Source organism: Olea europaea, chromosome 18 (assembly GCF_002742605.1).
Source record: "Olea europaea var. sylvestris chromosome 18, O_europaea_v1, whole genome shotgun sequence".
In the NCBI taxonomy this organism is placed as follows: Eukaryota; Viridiplantae; Streptophyta; class Magnoliopsida; order Lamiales; family Oleaceae; genus Olea; species Olea europaea.
In genome coordinates, this window is record NC_036254.1 from 19593667 (window position 1) to 19612169 (window position 18503).

At 33.7% G+C, this 18503-nt stretch overlaps 2 protein-coding genes across 3 annotated transcripts; both read right to left on the bottom strand.

The window, feature by feature from the left end:
- Window positions 1-583: 583 nt before the first annotated feature.
- On the bottom strand, window positions 584-1609 carry LOC111367691 (NDR1/HIN1-like protein 13). The gene has a single exon (XM_022988689.1). The coding sequence runs from the start codon at window positions 1551-1553 to the stop codon at window positions 792-794; it is 762 nt and encodes a 253-aa protein (XP_022844457.1). The 5' UTR covers window positions 1554-1609; the 3' UTR covers window positions 584-791.
- Window positions 1610-11315: 9706 nt separating this feature from the next.
- LOC111367692 (protein HOTHEAD-like) lies at window positions 11316-15593 on the bottom strand. Of its 2 annotated transcripts, none has more exons than XM_022988691.1 (7): window positions 15439-15593; window positions 15158-15360; window positions 14234-14606; window positions 12966-13276; window positions 12485-12870; window positions 11731-12299; window positions 11316-11637 (listed from the first exon to the last, which is right to left on the bottom strand). In XM_022988691.1, the coding sequence occupies exons 2-7, from the start codon at window positions 15258-15260 to the stop codon at window positions 11583-11585; spliced, it is 1797 nt and encodes a 598-aa protein (XP_022844459.1). In that variant the 5' UTR covers window positions 15261-15360; window positions 15439-15593; the 3' UTR covers window positions 11316-11582. The 2 variants fall into 2 exon arrangements, with proteins under 2 accessions (XP_022844459.1, XP_022844458.1); XM_022988690.1 differs by having other exon boundaries at window positions 14234-14621.
- Between the last annotated feature and the right edge of the window lie 2910 nt (window positions 15594-18503).

Below are 18503 nucleotides of genomic sequence, written 5' to 3' on the forward strand. Positions count from 1 at the left end.
CACATGCAAATCTGTAGTTGAGATCTACTGTATAAGCTCCCTCAAATGATGAAACGACACGGACTCTTCAGAGCCAGGTTTTATAGAATTAGATTTTCAACACAAATACAATAGCTAAAAGAGGAAAGAGTTCAAATTTGGAGGTCGAACTTGCTATCCATCCAATAATTTATTGACACGTTACTTTAAATTAATTAATTTAATTTTTCTTTCACTATCATTTGTACTTAAAAATAGGTGTAAAATGATGAGTTAATATATCATTTAGTGGATAGTAAGTAAGACAGTCAATCTTGGACAACGGATATCAAATCACCAGGCACCAACGGAAAATCCAATATCAATTATTACATGGATAAACCACTTTATTATTGAATATTGGGCTTCTATCTCCAAATGATAACTTTACTAATATGCAACTTAAATCAACTTTAACATGCCCTATGAAAGATTTAAACTTTGAGATTATGGATCTTAAAATTTGACTACTAATTTTATTTTATTTTAAATAGATTCAATTGTTCGTCATCACTAAACTATGAATCGAGAAAACGATATAAAGAAAATATACCACTCAAGGCCATTTAAAAAATTTTGTGATCAAATTTCTATCACAAAATCGTATCTTGTGTTAAAACACACTATACGAGTATTTATACAATTTTACTACAAAATCATATGCCCACAAATATTTTCAGGAAAAAAAAACAAAAACAAAAAAAACAAAACACGATTGATCAAATCAGGAAAAAAAGGGAAAAATAATCACACCTTCTCTAAGAAAATTTTCTTCAAACACTCCATTTGATGATCTTGAAAGTTGGATCAACCTTGCACTTCACATCCACCGGCATTGCCGTCGTCGGCGACTTTCCGGTGGGCACCGATATTTTAATACCATCACAATTAACCCTAATTTTTAGCTTCTTCGTTTTCAACTTTCCCATTTTGACTTTCACTTTGGTTTCGAGCGTGATTTTGAGCTGCAAATTCTTGTTCTTCAAGCTCGATTTCAATGGAGAAGTGTCGGTGCCATCGGAAAATGGGGAAGAATTTGAAATTACAGCTCTCAAAGTGGTAAAGTTTTTGGTAGCTTGAGTAAAGCCCGGTAAAGATCCATCGCCTACAGTGATGTCGCCGGAAAATATTTTCACGGCGATGGGATCGTAGAGGAAGACAATTTTCTTGTTAGTGTTACGTGCTGTGAGAGTGAGGTCGAAGGTCGAGGTGATGGCGGTGTCGGTGAGTTTGAATTTGGAGAGGTGGAGGGTGGAAACTGAGAAAGAAGGGCGGTGAGGGTGGTAAAAGACCCAAAAAAGGGTGCCGGCGATGGCGGCAAGAAGCAGGAGAAAGAGTATTATGAGGGTGGTGCAAAGACAGATAGAGCGGCAGCAGCTCCGGCGGTGGCGACGCCGCGGTGGTTGAGGGCGGTACATGGGGCGAGTGGCGTTGTATAATTGAGCTTTGTTTGGGTTGGAGCCACCATTTACGGCGGGGGCGGGGCCGCCCCCTTTGGCCGTCGGCTTGGCTGATGGGTACACTCTATCCGTCATATTGCGTAATTATGTAAATTCTCCTCTCTCTCTCTCGCTCTCTCTCTCTCTCTCTCTCACAGTGTGACTAGGGTTTTGAATCATAGAAATATACATGGAGTTGGTGATATATATAGAGAGAGAAGAGCGATTGTGTTTAGAGAGAGAAAGGGACAAAGAATGAGCAGGTGGGAAATTGAACTTCCAGCGACAGCAACTGCTTAACAAATGCATAAATAGTTAAATACAAGTCCGTTTTAAAAAATTTAGTGAAAAAATGGAAAATTTAGAATTGGAACCTTCATAAAAGTTTTTATCCTGATCACCAGAGACACAAAAATCAGGAAAATATAGTCCTCGTTTGGCCCCCATTTTTCCAAATTTTAATATTTGGAATACTTTTTTTTTTAAATGATGAAAAAGAAAGAAAAATCTTCGATTAATACCATTTTATGGAAGATTTTGTGGTTGAAAATAAGAGAGAAGAAAAAAATGAAAGAGAATGAGACCAAACGGGGGCTTAATCTCCAACCTACTTAAATATGTAATTTTAGATTTTAACTAAAATTTAGAATTGGGACCTTCATAAAAGTTTTTAATATGTAATATTAAATAAAATTGAATCAAGATTGTTAAATAATTTAATGAAAATTTTAAAAGCGACTAACAGGGATTTTTTTTTCCTTTTTCCTTTTTCTTTTTTCTTTTCCTTTTTTCTTTTTTTTTTTTTTTGAATTTTTGTTTTTAAGAATTTGGTCTTGCTTATGAAGTGGACTTGTGACTGATTTAGATGTCTCCACTTCACCTACATTCTATACATTTCTTGTAGGATCTTTTGACAGCGAAGTTACACTTTGATGAGGAATTCAGGAAAATATTAGTTGATTACAGAGATTTCGAATATTAAACTCATTTCTTATTTCTTTCTTTAAAATTGGTTTTTCGTGCAAGAAGATAGTTGATAGATTGACTGAATAGAGAATTATGTTATATGTATCGCAAAGCATGGGGGAAGCAGTGGAACACATGTCCAAACTCTAGGGCACGTAGAGATTCAGTGTAAGTTAAGTCGATTTGATTTCGGCTTTCTTTAAAATTGACTGAAACATAATTATAACTCACGTCATTTTACAGGTGATCAATTGTACAGACATATACATGATAAGGTTTACAGCCATCTCACGTGTGATCAATCGTGCAAACATGATATATGTACGCTCTTCAAGTTAGCAATCAAATTAAGCAAAGAAAACCTAATTTTTCACACCAAATAAATGCCATGTACCTAAATTCAGCAAGCAGATAGACTTTAGTTTAACAAGTCAAGTGGGATAGTAAGTATGTTTGAATTTCTTAATAAGTTACTTATAATTTTATAAAGAAAAAAAAAGTAAGGAATCATATGAAATATTAAGTGGATCATAGTTGTACGTGAATGTGTGGTTAAATTTAGAGCTCGTTTGGTAGCCATTTTCTTCAAAATGTATTTTTCTCTCTCTTTTTTTCAACCACACATTCTTTATTAAAATAATATTACACGTAAATCAAAAACTTTTCTTTATTTTTCAACCACATATTTCACATTAATTTACTATTCTAAAATGCATTTTTACATAAAAATACCTATCAAACACCCCCTTAATATTGACTTTGACTAAAAATTATAGACGACCTTGGAGAGATAAACAAACAGGGCCGGTCCTGTGATCGTAAGGGCCCGAAGCGAACTCCATAAATTGGGCCCCCAAAATCAACGTAAATCAAAATTCAACGGTGTATTATACAACCAATTGCTAACTTAAAACTTAACGTAAAAGACATTTACAAAACATCTCAATTATGGGAGGATTTTTTTACGTTAATTAGTGGGTTTTACGAAAAAAAAATTTGGGCCCCCTCGAAAAGTTGGGCCTGAGGCAGCGGCCTGTTGAGCCTATGCTCAGGTTCGGCTCTGTAAACAAAGGATATTTTTTCTTAATTATGAAGAATGATGATGTCATTCTTAATTCTATATTGTTTTATTGGTTCCCAATGCATTTATACATACTAGGATTTTGCATCATAGTTGTATTATGCAATAATAAACTTCATAAAAGTCTGCTTTGAACCAAATATTTGAGACAAGTTGGAAGCTTGATTTATGCCATGCATATTAGGCAGTAAATGGTAGGACCTCGGACATGAGCTTCTGACATCCATTAATTGTTATGCTTTATTGTGTGTTCTTTTCCTATATATTTCTTTTGCATTCATTATTAAAGATGGAGGTTCTTGATCATGGTCAATAAGATATTTAATTTCATGAAGGTAATAATAGTTGTAGTAACTTTTTATGATTCTTCTTTTACATTCATTATTAAAGATTGAGGTTCTTGATCATAGTCGATACGATATGTAATTTCATGAAGGTAATAATAGTTGTAGTAACTTTGTATGGTTCTTCATACATGATGATAAGATACCCTTATGGACTATGTAAAAACTTTTAGTGGCCTTAATATGTGTTGTGTAAATCTACACAGTTAGTAAAAATATATTTCGGTCGAGTTATAGCTACTTATCTAGTTTTTATCTAGAGTTGGCTTGCTTGTGGATTAGTGAGCCGAGTTGCAATCGACTCAATAACCCAAAATAGGGCAAGGCTTAGCTTATGGTGGGCCAAGCCAAGCAGTCCACGAGTTGCCTGAAAGCCGTTTTATCTTTTTGTTCCTAAAATTTACAATTCTTTTATGTTAATTCATATTTTTTGTTAGAGAAAAATGTCAAGTGGTTGAACTTTTTTACCCTTCAATATTAAGTCACTTAAAAACATGTTGGATTTTATAGTCCACATTGACGGTTTTGATCACATAGGGAGACAATTCATAAATTTAAAAGGCTTAGGACCCAAAACTTCAATTTTGAAGGTTCGTGACCCATATTAACACCATGTGAAAGGTTGAAAGTCCGCCCTAATAGTTCTCGAAAAAACGGTGCCAGAATTTGATGTATTATAATGATAGAATTCGAGTTAGGTGAGTCCACTGATTATTAATTAAAATTGAACCAAAATTGTTAAATAATTTAATGAAAAATTTATAAAGAGGATTTTTCCTCTTTATCTTTTTGAGATTTTGGTCTTGTTTATGAAGTGGACTTGTGACTGAATTAGACGTTTCCACCTCACCAACTATATGGTTATTTTAGGATACAATTTAAATTCTATGCATGACACTCAAAAGTTAAAATGTGTACTATGATAAGAAATAGTATTATCGATCATAGAGAATTTTAGTATGTATTAATATCATCTCTTATTTTTGCTTTAAAATTATCTCATCGTTCAATGAGATAGTTAATAGATTGACAAAATTAGACAATTTTGTTAGAAGAGGTATGGAAAAATCATGAAGTGAATTTCATCGAACATACGCATCCAAAATCTAGTGAACAGAGAGATTCAATGCAAGATATGTCGATTAGATCAATACTATCTTTGAAAGTGATAAAATATGATTGTAAATCATGATTTAAAGTCCACGTCATCTTGCAAATCATCAATCCATCAATCATACATAAAGTCGTACACATAGGTGATAAGATTCACGTACTGTAATCAATCATACAAGTATATGATTAAAAATATATATATACCAAGTTATTATCAAAATTCAGCAAAGAATACCAAATTTTTCACACCTAAAAAATGGTTATGTACCTAAATTTGGCAAGCAGATAAAGAGTCAAGTTGGATAGAAACCCTACACCAGCTGTTGTTTGTTAATTAATTAATTAATTAATTGAGAATATAACTAATAGTCAGAAAATGAGTAAATGAATTTGTTTAATTTTATTTATATAAAATTTAGCTATTAGTACTAATTAATATATTGTTTTTAGTTAGCTGCCCCTACATATGTTGTCAAGAGGAAACAATAATATTATTGAACAAAACCTTGTACTGCAATATCAAAGAATAATTTATTAAGCTTCGGTTTAGACGGTTGGCTCATAAATTAATAATTAGATGGCGTTAATTGACTACTCAGTACCTCTTCTTTTAGCTTGGGACAATAATTGAATGTTAATAATCTCTTATTTAATTCTAAGATGCAAATAATTTACTATAGACGACTTCGAAAAATTATTATTCTAAATTACATTTTCTTATTAAAATGGGGCTCAAACAAGGGATTAATGTTGATATTCATTATTAACGAGAGCTATACAAAATTACATTTTGAAGAATAAATAGTACATGGGGATGGTAATCTGGCTCGTCGTTTTGGACCATCCATAGCTTAACTCGGAAATGCCTAAGCGGCCCGCCTCGAGGCTCCAGCCGAGCCCCATTTTGGGGTTCCGAGCTGAGCCCGAGCAGGCCCGTGTGGCTGGCTTGGGCTCACGAGCCTTTTTATTAAAAAAAAAATTATGTAAAGGCAGCAACACGCTGCCTTTTTTAGGTAGTCGAGTGCTCTTTTTAGGCAACAATCTTAAATAAACCTATCCTGCTCAGCTCGGCTCGGTAAGGATTGAGCCTAGATTTCTTAGTTGAGCAAAAGCTCGGGTCGGGCTCGTAAAAAAACTCGGACCATTTTACTTGAATAGAGCTTGAGCCTCAAGTTTCAGCTCAGTTCGTTGACACCACTGATCGTACATTTTCGTGAACAATACTATCAGAGTTAGATCATCAAGATATCACAGAAGGGAATTGAATTTATTGTACCCTCTAATGACTTATTGAAGTTGTATCAATGGATCAAAAGACCTCAACCCAAATCCAAAACACCCTTCTTACATAGAATCATACAGAATCTTCAAAGGATTCACTTATAATATATACTCACGAAAAGGTCCAACCAGAAGTTGAAGATGAACAAAAGTATAGAGAGAACTCTAGCCTCTTAAAGAAATCAGATGTTGGAATGAAAAGGGAAACCACTAATGGTGTTTTTGATTGACTTTATTTTTCTACAGAAAATGCTCTCTTTTTTTCCCACTCAATTTCTTAATTTTGAGATGTATGATCGACATTTTCTTTTCCATAAAAGGTATTTTTCAAAAAATCAAGAAAAAAAGATTTTTTTGATGAGAGAGATGCTTCTTTTTTTTTTTTTCAAGTAATTCGCATACTCTCTCGTTCATCCACTAATAAAAGATGAAAATATAGAATATTTTCTAGGTTGAAAATTAAGTCATTCAAACATAATTAATTGACAATTTTCATAAATACAAGGGCCCGTTTAATTGCAAAAATGAAATTTGGATGGAAAGAAAACGAATTCCAAAAAATTGAATTGCCTAAATTTATTTTATTGGGAATTGTCAATTAAATGTGTTTGACTAATATAATCTTTCACTGAAAAATATTGAAATTTTGGATCTTTTGATATTCATTTGACTTTGTTTTTCATGAAAATTATCAATTAAAGGGATATAATTTGTTTCCATTGTCAAAAAAAAATGTGGAAAACTGATTTCCCACCAAATCCATGGAAATTGGTTTTTCCACAAAACCAAGAAAAATCGGTCACATGAGGAAGGAGGGAGCAAGATGAATTGTCAAGAAAATTTTTGCATTCAAATAAGGAAAAAAGGTGGAAATTTTATTTTTTTCCATTTTTTTCCTCTCTCTCTCTACCTTATCCTTCGACTGTTATCGCTGTCAAGGAGTGACTGCCACTGGAGACACCTCCGCCTCTGAGTATCGACACAAGACCATCAGAATTCGAGCCATTTTTAAACTGTAATAATCTATTCTCACTCTAACTCTCCATCTTCTCTCATCTTCCTGTTCGTATCTTCCTCGCGATGCAGATCTACCCACTCCGGCAAGCTGTGGTGGTGAAATGAATAAGCTATGGTGGTTGTTGAATTTGGAGGTAGTGGTGTAATTTTTTGGCATGTTTTGTTGCGTTTTTGAAGTGGTGGTGACGGGTTTGTGAATTCTTTGGTGAGGTGGTGGTTAGGTGTGGTGTAAATGGAGATAAAGGAAATGGTGGTGGTGGTGGTGGTGGTGGTGTGCTGTGGATGGTGCATTGTGCGATGGTGGTGGCAGTGGTGGTGTGCTGTAGCAATGACAGTAACGGGTGGAGTATTTGTGACCAACAACTAAGTGTTCGTGACCAACTATTTAGGGATCTGTAATCAACTACTTAGCTGATTTGTGACTAAATATTAGGTATCTAAATAAAAAATAATTTGTGACCAACTTATGTACCCATAGATAAAATGTGACATGTAATTTGAATGACATGTGATTTCGAAATAATATGTGACCTACAAAATTTTTAATTTGTAATCACGAAATAATATGTGACCAATTAATTTGACGATATGTGGTCAGTAAATAAATATGTGACTATTAATCATGTAATTATGACTTTATTATTTTTATTTAATAAATATTTTTAATTAATTAAATGCATACCTGATTTTTGAATTTTCAAACTATTTACTTGATTTTTGAATTGGGTTAAACATAACACCTGAGATGTGAGTTTTTCCCTAATTTAATTGCCTAGAAAGAAAAAATTGCCTAAAACTTATTTTCTTTCCATAAAAATTTTATACTTGCAATCATACATATCCTAATGACATTATTCATAACCCCAACAATTACAATTGAAATCAGATTGAGATCAAAGGTCCAGAGCACCTGACAACTAATCAATTACCATTACAGCCAAAGTTGCATTTGGAAACACGATTTAAGCCGTTAATATAGGATTCGAGTTTTGGGGCGAGAAATGAAATTATGAAGCAATAGCAAACGAACCCATTGGACCTTAAAGGCCCATTTATCATCATAGCCCAGCAGATCGGATTTGACATCACAGCCCAACAGTGAGTTTAAATAATTTACAGAAATTTAAATGAAGGCACCAGCCTTTCACGGAAGAGAAGGCACCAGCTTTTCACGGAAGAGCCTACTGCCTATAACATTTATTTTTCTGTCCTTTTTGGCCAAGCCACATTTATTACGACGGTGAAGTACATGTGGAGACTTGAATGCCAATGCCTCCCTCTCCCCCATATTTCGTGAAACTGTCGAAAGCGGGTGTTTAGTCACGGAACTTACATATTAAAAAAAAGGTTAAACCCCAATCCTGAGGGTCCCCATCGTCCCGCCCCTAAAGTTTTGTGAATGAGGTAAATCGTTGGATGTGCTCTAGCAACCTGCGCCTATAAGAAGTCCAATTTCATGGTTCAGGAATCAAATCCCCACATGACGGCTACCAGCAAGACGTGAGATAACCTCACTCCTATTATTTGCATCAATGGGCTATGCCCCCGGGGGCACACGGAACTTACATATTGGTTCTACTTCGATTATTCATTTTTATAAATTTTGTTTTAATATAGATATGTAACTTCGCGTTGAGTTTTCCATAAGTCACTTCATTCATTCCATTTGTCCGTATTAATTTTGGTACCTAATTACTATCGTTATGCAGAGTCAGTAGACGGATTGAACTTGCAATTTTCTATTTTGTCCTAATTTTTTTTTTTTTTTTTTTGAATAAGAAGCTGTAGTTAGGATTTTATATAATTATAAAAATAAATAAATATGTTAGAGAGAATATGTTGTGTGATTTTTCTCTTGTAAAATACTTTTCATCATATAGTGAATTTCTCTGACGGCGGACGATCGAGTACTAAAACTCACATTGAAGCGAATCTCTATAATTTTTTTCATGTTTTTTGCCTTTATTTTGTTTTGAAATTTTATCACTCTAGGTTTAAGGTTGTAATAGGAACACACAAGTTTATCATATATAATTTATAATATTATAACATGGTATCAAAACGAGTTTAAATTAATTTTGAGTTAAACCTACAAGCTTCTGTCAAGTGGCCCTGCCCTACTCGTCCAATCAAGTTTTCTTGTTTTGTTTTACATAGTATCATTTAGCCAAATTCTTTTTCTTTTTTATATATTCTATCCCTATTCTGTCCAGCCCAGTTTTCTTTTGATATTAATTTAATCTGAATTTAAATTTCATATTAATTCAAATCCTGTTATGTTGGTTATTCTTGTTCCTTCCTTCTTGTGGAGAATTCGTTTTTGAGAAAATCAAGAATTAGTTTTGAAACTTTATTAGACTTGTTGATGCTAGAAATATTTTGAAGAAAATCATATTATTTTCCATTGAATTTATTTCCATCACATATGTTATTTTAGCCTTCTCGTGTGTCAGTGTTCTTATTTCATTAGTCTTTCATTCATCTGTAAGTGTTGTATAGATACTACCATGGATTTCGTGGTACTACTATTAAACATGGTCTATCGTTGCCCGGTCTATTGTTGCTTGTCTAATTATCTTGTTTTAGCCTTGTTCGTTATACTTCTAGGTGTCTCCTTCAAGTATTGGAAATGGTTTGATTAGACATTTAAACTAGTGGCTGATGATGACTTTTATTTCTTACCAACTTTGAGTTATTTGTTAGTCTTGGTTGTCTTGCAAGCAGTTTTGAAGTATCATTTGATCATTGGAAGAGGAAAAATTGATTGGATCAATTTAATTTTCAAATTCAATTTGATTGGTGATACATTATATTAAGTTTGAGGGAGGATGTTGAGGATATAGAAAGATTGTAAAGAATAATCTCTATAATATTTTTCCGTTTATATGATATTATTTTCTTTAATAGTTGATTGTACACAATCTTTTCTTTTAGAGTTATTTGTAGAAGTAATTAGCACAAGGCATTTCTATCTTTCAATGTTATTGTGTAAAACGTTCTTATATTTCAGTTTTTTAGTATTTTCATCTTATCTGCACTTTTCATTGCTCAAATCATCATTTTTATCTAATTTTTCAATAAAAAAATGTAAAATGATAAGTATATCCTCACACTTAAATAAAAGAATAAATTGCAATCACGTCCTCAAATTTTTTAGAAAAGTGCAATAAATCCAAATAAATTATTAAAATTGTACAAAATATCCCTACCTTTCAATATTATTGTACAAAACGTCCACACCTTTCATTTTTTGACATTTTCACCCTTATTTTCATATTTTATTACGAAAATCATAATTTTCATTAATGTTCTAAATTAAAAACTGTAAAATGATGAATACACCTCATATTTAAATAAAACAAAAATAAAGAACAGATTACAACTCTACTATCAAATTTTTCAAAAAAGTACAAATAAATTTCAAATAATTAATTAAAAACTAAAAATAAGAAAAATTGTTTTCATTTTTTAATTATTTATTTAAAATTTATTTGTACTTTTTGAAAAGTTTAAGAATATAGTTATAATTTGTTCTTTATTTTTCTTTCCTTTATTTTTGTTTTATTTAAATATGAGGGCATATTTGTCATTTTACAGCTTTTAATTGAGAAAATAGATGAAAATAATGATTTTCGCAATGTAATATGAAAATAAGGGTGAAGATGCCAATAAATGAAAAGTATGGACATTTTACACAATTATATTAAAAGGAATGGATGTTTTGTGCTAATTACCTTTTTAATAATTTATTTAGATTCGTTTACATTTTTTTTAAAAAAAATTGAGAGTATAATTACAATTTGTTCTTTAATTTTTGTTTTATTTAAATAAGAGAGTATATTTGTTATTTTATCTTTTTTTTTATTAAGAAATTGGATGAAAATGATGATTTCCGCAGTGAAAAGTGAAAATGCAAAAAAATAAAAAATAAAATGAAAAGGTAAAGACATTTTGCACAATAATGTTGAAAGGTAAGAAGGCTTTGTACTAATTTCCCTTATTTATAGTCCTATAAATGTGATCTTCTATGTTATAATAGGAACATAAATGTATTATATACAATCTATAATATTCTAACAGATTTCACCATGGAAAGTCCAACGTCAGGCAACTAATGGACACATGCATCAACATAGCATTACAAATGAAACACAAGTCTAGGATGCAATCATACATTAAATAACGCCACAGGATATCTACTCCTAAAATTCTAAGCCCTGCCTCTCTCTATCATAAAATAAATCAGAATGACAAAAATCACATTTTCTAGAAAACATACACAATAAATTGAACATTGTCTACTTCTCTACTTGATGCTTGTCTTTATATTCCCGCTGCTCTCCCTAATCTTTCTCTCAATATCTTCACTCCCATGTACCTACATATGTAATTCAAGGTGTAAGTTGATATATATTTCTTAAAAATTTTTCAATAAATTTTCTCTTATAAATAAAGAAAAAGATGTTCTTACCGGCCTATCATCATCACAGTAGCTTGAGGATTAGTTCCAGGGGAGCCAGCGAAAGTTGAGCCATCAATAACACGAAGTCTTTTGACCCCGAGTACCTTATAATCCGGACTCACCACCTTGCCCACATGGCAGCCTCCATGGTAGTGCCAAATTGTAATTACCGTGTCTTTACAAAACTGCTCAAGGGATTTTGTGTCGTTGGTATGCTTAGGTATCAGATTAACATTGGCATGAACACTCATGTTTAGTATCTTTTCAACTGTTTCCTTGTCACACTGCATGTACTTTACAAAGTGTTCAGACTTCAAAATCTTCTCAACAAGGCGTATACCATCCACACATCGTGCTAAATCATTCGGGTGGTTGAAGTAGTTGAAGGTGACCGATGGGTTATCGTCTACATTTGTGTTGAGCAGGGTGAGTTGGCCTTTTGACAGGGGCGAAGCTATCTTCTCTAGAATGAAACCTCCCTGAAATGCTTCATGTGGAATGTTTCTCTTTCTTTTTACGTATTCTTGAATCACTTCATGTGATCTTCGCTTTGAAGGAATGGTCCGTAGCTGCCCTATCTGTTCATATAACAAAACGCCATTGTTTGGTAGAGTTGACTATATAGCATTAGACAGCATGAAAGAAGAAAAAGAAGCTAATATATTCTGTGTTCTAGAGTATAATCCTGTCGAATACTGCATACTAATTATGAGATATATACTTGAGATTTTCAATGAAATTACATGAATAAATGTGGTACTACCTTAGCAGAAACAATTCCATTGTTCCAATGAATGCTATCCATGGACTGTCCAAATCCACTGCTAGCTTCAATGTACACACCCAACTTAGTAATTCCCACAATTTGTATTAAAGACTGCTTGATATGCCTCTTAGTTGGGATATAGATTGTGTTGAGAGGGTTATCAACCATGCCCTTTCCAACAAATTCATTGTCAAGAACCACAGATATGTTCAATTTTTCAAGATCTGCCTTCGGGCCAATCCCACTAAGAAGCAGCAGTTGAGGGCTCCCAATTGCTCCAGATGACACAATAATTTCACTCCTCGACCTCTCAGAAAGAAATGCTTTGTGTTGCTTCCCACTTTCGTCCTTGAACACGACTCCTACTGCCCGTGGTCTTTTACCTGTAATAGCATAGCATATTACCATGATACTTATAGTAAATCACACAGTAAAATCTCGTCATTTGTACAGTCTAGACCCGTTGATTCATGTATACCTGTTTTCTTGAACACAATCTTTTGGACTGTTGCATGTACTAAAACATTGAGATTATCGGGATTTGCAGAGGCGAGAAGCTCAGCAGCAGTGTGACGCCGGCCGAACCTGTCGAAAATAGTTCCACCAATTTTGGTTCCATATACATGATCATAGGTGAATCCATTGAAAGGTGAGATTCCAACTTCTATAAGGCTGTCCCTAACTGCTCTCTGCCATGGAACAAGCTCTGGCCTATACACAACTTGCTTCTCAACCCATGGATATGACTCATTCACCAGTTTTGCATCCCACCCCACTCTCTTAATGTACCTAAGAATCACAAAAATCAAGTATTAACAAGTTGACACATATCAATCATCTTTACAAAAATTTTGCTCGAAAATCAAAGGAAGAAGGTCCAATATTTTTATGCGTAGTTCTGATAAAAAGGGACTAGAACTGAGCCAAGTGAAGGAGTCGATAGCCCAAAAATGGTAACCAATATCGAGAGACTAGAATTGAGCCAAGTGAAATGATTGATATCAAAAAAATGGGAAGGAATACCTGGAATAGTACTAGCCCAACTTAACCCGGGATTTTAACTCTCTACTTAAATACTCTCTTTCTGTGTAGTAACAAACCAAGGCCTAATGCTATTAGATACTCGAAAGCTATGAAAATAAGTGTACAACATGATTAGGCATATAGTATGTAAGTATAAGAAAAAGAGTTGAATTGAATGCAATACATGAGAAGTTATGGTGTGTAGGTAAGGTACAACTTCTTTTGTTATTTGGATGTAAGACTATTATAAATGTCTTGGTAAAGTAGGACCACATGAATTATTTATTACCAAATGAAGAACATATCAACCAACAAATTAAAAAATGACCTATGACAATTTATACATATTTTGCCCCTCTATAAATGGCAATACTTTTATCAAGAGTCAATCACTTTCTAGCAAGATAATTGGCCTACTTTGACATGGGTTTTTAAAATTATCCTTAATCGACTCAATAATGACTTCGTTGATGATGATGGCTCAGAACTGGTGGAAATCTTAAATTTGACTGGTTAAGAAATATCTGCTCAGCGCCCCATTCTTGATTTCAATTTCCCAATTATCTAATAAATCCCTTAATGAAAGTAAATTATCTTTACATTCGTTTCAAAACTTAGCATAAACGTCTAATTACAAGGCAATTTACAACAAAACATGGAAACTATAACTCGAAGTAGGAAAGAAGTAAAAAAATGTGGACAGTAGGCAGTTGGGAGTTATACCTTGCGCTTGCTCTGGTGTAAAATCCTGCATTGATGGAGGTACCTCCACCCAAGATTCTAGCCCTAGAATTGAAAACTCCATCGGTAGAAATAAATAGCTGTGATGCAGAGGTTGGTGAAGTATCGGCTAAGGAAATGTGAAAATTCTGCAAAAATGATACATTTGCATTGGCAAAAGGGGTTCCCCCTCTTTCGAGTAATAGTACGCTGAAGTTTCGCGCTAGGGTGGCCGCGAGTGGGCAACCGGCTGTACCACCGCCAATGATTATGTAGTCATATTTCTTGCTTGCGCCTCTCCATGAAGGGGACTCGGCCGCGGACGGCCGTTGGGAGAATGAGCTTGCTGGTCTTATGAAAGGGTATCGATACTGTCCTGAATGTTCATAAGCTGCATGGAAATTATTTCCAAGTTGTTGGAGAAAAAAAAAAAAAATTAAATTAAATTGTATATAACGTGTAGGCAATCTTAAATGTGCAAAAAATAATAATAATATTTACAAACTTATAGATAGATCTTGAGATTTCGAGAGCCTCGAGACAACTTTATATGAGCCTTCGAAAATACAATTATGCTACAAGCCAGAAAGTTGGTTAAAAAGTTTGATATAATGTCACGTGACGTTTAATTATCGAACTATTTTAAACATATTCAATTTTTCCACTCAATCACCTCCCGTCTGTCATTGCATCTGGCCTGATTCTTCAAGCAAAGTAGCATTATTCTCAAAAATAAGTCAAGGCCGAAAATAGATGAGAGGATGCGTAATATTAATTTCGAAGGACCCATCCCAAAATCTCAAGACCAGCCCTCGTCTATACGGTCCACCATAGTCAAGACCGGAGAGAAAGGGGTTGGGCCGGAGGGAGATGAGTAAGAAACAGGTCGAAAGAGGGCAAAAGACAAAGTATTGAAGAAAGAAGCACCTTGAGAGAGAGTAAGTGTGTTGATCCAAAGAATAATAAAGAGCAAGATTTTGAGTTTCTTAAGAGCTGCTGCTTCTGCTGCTGCACCACCGACCAAAGCCATTGTGTGGCAGACAGAAAATTCAGAAAATTGCACACTCACAATTCCCCTTCAAACTTCTGCAGATTTTCTTTATGTGGCTACCTCTGGTTGGCCTTGTTCTCTGTGTTTTCTCACAATTACATATAATATATGTATAAGAACACACAGTACATGGTGAGTGATAACTGATAAGTCTTACCGGCAGGTAGAATTAAATGCCACAGAAATTATCAACTCAAAATGCTATTAAATGGCGAAATGAATTTCACAGTTGAAGAGATAATGAATGCATAAGCCTCTGACTTTTTACCTTTTTTATTGCATCATAATGGACAGCCAGCTCACTTTGCCAGCCTGAATTCTGTGCTTTTTCAGCATCTCCTTCTCTTAAGGGTCTCTTCGCAGTTTCAACCACCATTAATAGAAACCAGGATTAAGACTAATTTCTTTATTTGTCCTTGAGATTTTATTAAATAAGAGAAGACAAAAAATGTATGTACTATCAAAACTTTTAATATATGAAAAATTTATACTTTCGCACACCTAAACCTTTCAAATATTACAAGAAAAATATCATAAATTTTACCACAACCACGAATTGAACAACCCACCAAAAAAAAAAAAAAACTATAATGTTGGGTGTGACCTCAAAAATTGATATTATTTTTGGAGAAAATTACCAGAAACCATATTTTTTTTTTTTTAGTTTTAGTTTCATTAATCAAAGATTAACTTCTCGTTTTCAAAAATTACGTCGTCACATAAATATAACTAATAGGTCACATAATCACACAATTTATGTCATATCCATTTATCAAAACATGTCACAGTCGCATAACAACTAGTTTTTTACTACAAGTTCGTAAAATTTGAAATTGTATTCTTAAACTATTATGGTTATGAAATTTTTCCATATCTTCAAAGTCAGCAATAGTTTTTCTCGCCAAATTTCAAAAGTCAATTGTTTGTATAAAAAGAGAAAGATCGATATGTTATTTTGATCAAAAAATGCTTCTCGATTGAAAATAGTGTTTCAATTTCCAGAGGTTCGTCGTCAAATGTTCTTTCAATTCAAGGAATTTTTTAGAGTGAAAGTTTGAAAATTAAATTTTCGAGTATTTTTCAATGGTGCAATTGTCTTATTTATATGCATATTTTGGAAATATTTTTATCATTTTCAAGAATTGTCATTATTTCATCATTATGTTAGGAAGTCATAATTAAGCCACATTCCCAAACCTTGTCGAGGTTTGTGCTTTGCGACACTTATTAGTACTTAATTATTTGCATGCTAGTACTAGGTTATTGCAGTAAAATCCAGTTCAATTATGTCAGAACTTGCACTAAATTTCTCATCCATTTTCGAGGCCAAACCGAGGTCTTTCATCTTGTTGCTAGAATAGGCCTCAATCGAGTTTCTAGCTAGTGTTAGGGTTTTGTCTCCTTAGGAGAACATCGGTGATCGAGGCATCTTTCATTGACTGTGCCTCGACCAACTAGACACAAATGTTCAAAGACGTGAGTATGCAATGGTGTGCTTTTGTGGCTAAAGTGAAATCCAAATAGACCATAATTATTTCAATGAGTAACATTAGTCCCTCGAGTTTGAGTTTCATATTTATGTAAAATAAAGAATTTTAACTGTTGCACTTCTTTTTCGGCTTGCTTCGTCGAAGTATTATATTAAAGAGAGATAAAAGTATAATAGATTGGCTTCTATGGATTTTCGGCTACATATGGATTCCAAGATAGAAGGGAATCTAAAGCTTCTAGATGACATTCCAACTTTATATGTGCTCCAAGGAATTTTGGCCAGAGGGAGCCTGAATCTTGATAGTTGTGTGACCTTTTCAATCAGAAATATTTCTCCAATCCTCAAGAGATCCAGCACGACATTATTTCAGTCCGAGGACTTTTTATGAGGGATGATCTTTCAATCCCTTGATAGTTTCGACACCAAATATTCTTTCAATTTGAAACCGTTTTACGAGGAATGTTCTTTCGATCTTTTTGATGCTCTTGCTTGGAGATATTCTTTCATTCCCCAAAAGATTGGTCTGTGTAGAGTAAATGAGGTGAGTTACTCTTAAGTTCTTAGCTAACCTCCCGTGTCAACTGTGTATCGGTCATAGATACCATTTCAATCTCCAAGATGTTCGTTCATACAAGTTAAAGGTGTTAAGTCACTTGGGTTCTTAGCTTAGCTCCTCTGTCGCGATGTTTTCGTTCAAAGATATTCTTTTAATCTCCGAAATTGTCGATATGAGATATTCTTTCAATCTCTGAAAGTTGGCTTTTAGTGGATATTATATTTTAAAGCCAATGGCAGTTTTGTTTTTTTTTTTTTTTTTTTTCCTTCAAATTTCAACAAGGTTTTCCCCTTTTGGGGATATTTTAAGTGTATTTTGGAAGCCAATTGTTTGTATATAAAGAGAGACGAAAATTCCACCATTATTTTGACTGGAATAAGAGATAGTGTCTTAATTTTCGAGAGGTTCAACCCCGGATATTCTTTTTATCTGAGGCATTTCTAAGAGTGGAAGTCTAGATATCTGATTTTCAGTTTTTCATGGTACAATGGACTTGTTCATATGCATTTTTAGGGTCATTCCGGTGGGTTGACATTCTTTCATCATTATGTTGAAAGTCATGATTAAGTCCCATTTTCAAAGCTTGTTGAAGTTTTGTGCTTTGTCACTTTCGTCGAGTACTAATTCATTGTTTTTAGGCCTGTGTTTAGTGCACTAAAGTCGAGTTTGATTCTATCAAAATTCACGAGGTTTTGCCCATGTATAAGGTCAAATCAAGGCCTTTAGTATTGTTGCTGACCAAGGCCTCCAATCACGTTTCTAGTCAAGTATTAGGGTTTTTTCCACTCCTTTGCTCAGGGAAGTCTAGGTGATCAAGACATCTTTCACTCAGCTTACTTTACGGCTGAGGTGCAAATTTTCAAAGACGTGTGGGCATGTAATGAGCCCTTTTATGGCTAACGTGGAATTTGAATGAACAATAATTATTTCAGTAGGTAACATTGAACTTACAATTTTTTCCTCACCAAAACTCTCTAATCACGTAATATAAAATAGAAAAATATGGTCTATGTATAACAAATTTTTCAATACATAATATACCTCAAAAGTACTCCAAATTCAACTAGACCAAGGACTGCGCATTTGTTTACTTTTCAATTGAAAATAACACTTTCAATCAGAGTAAGGTCATGCCGCCCTACAAGCAAAAGAAATTCACCATCGAAAGGTATCT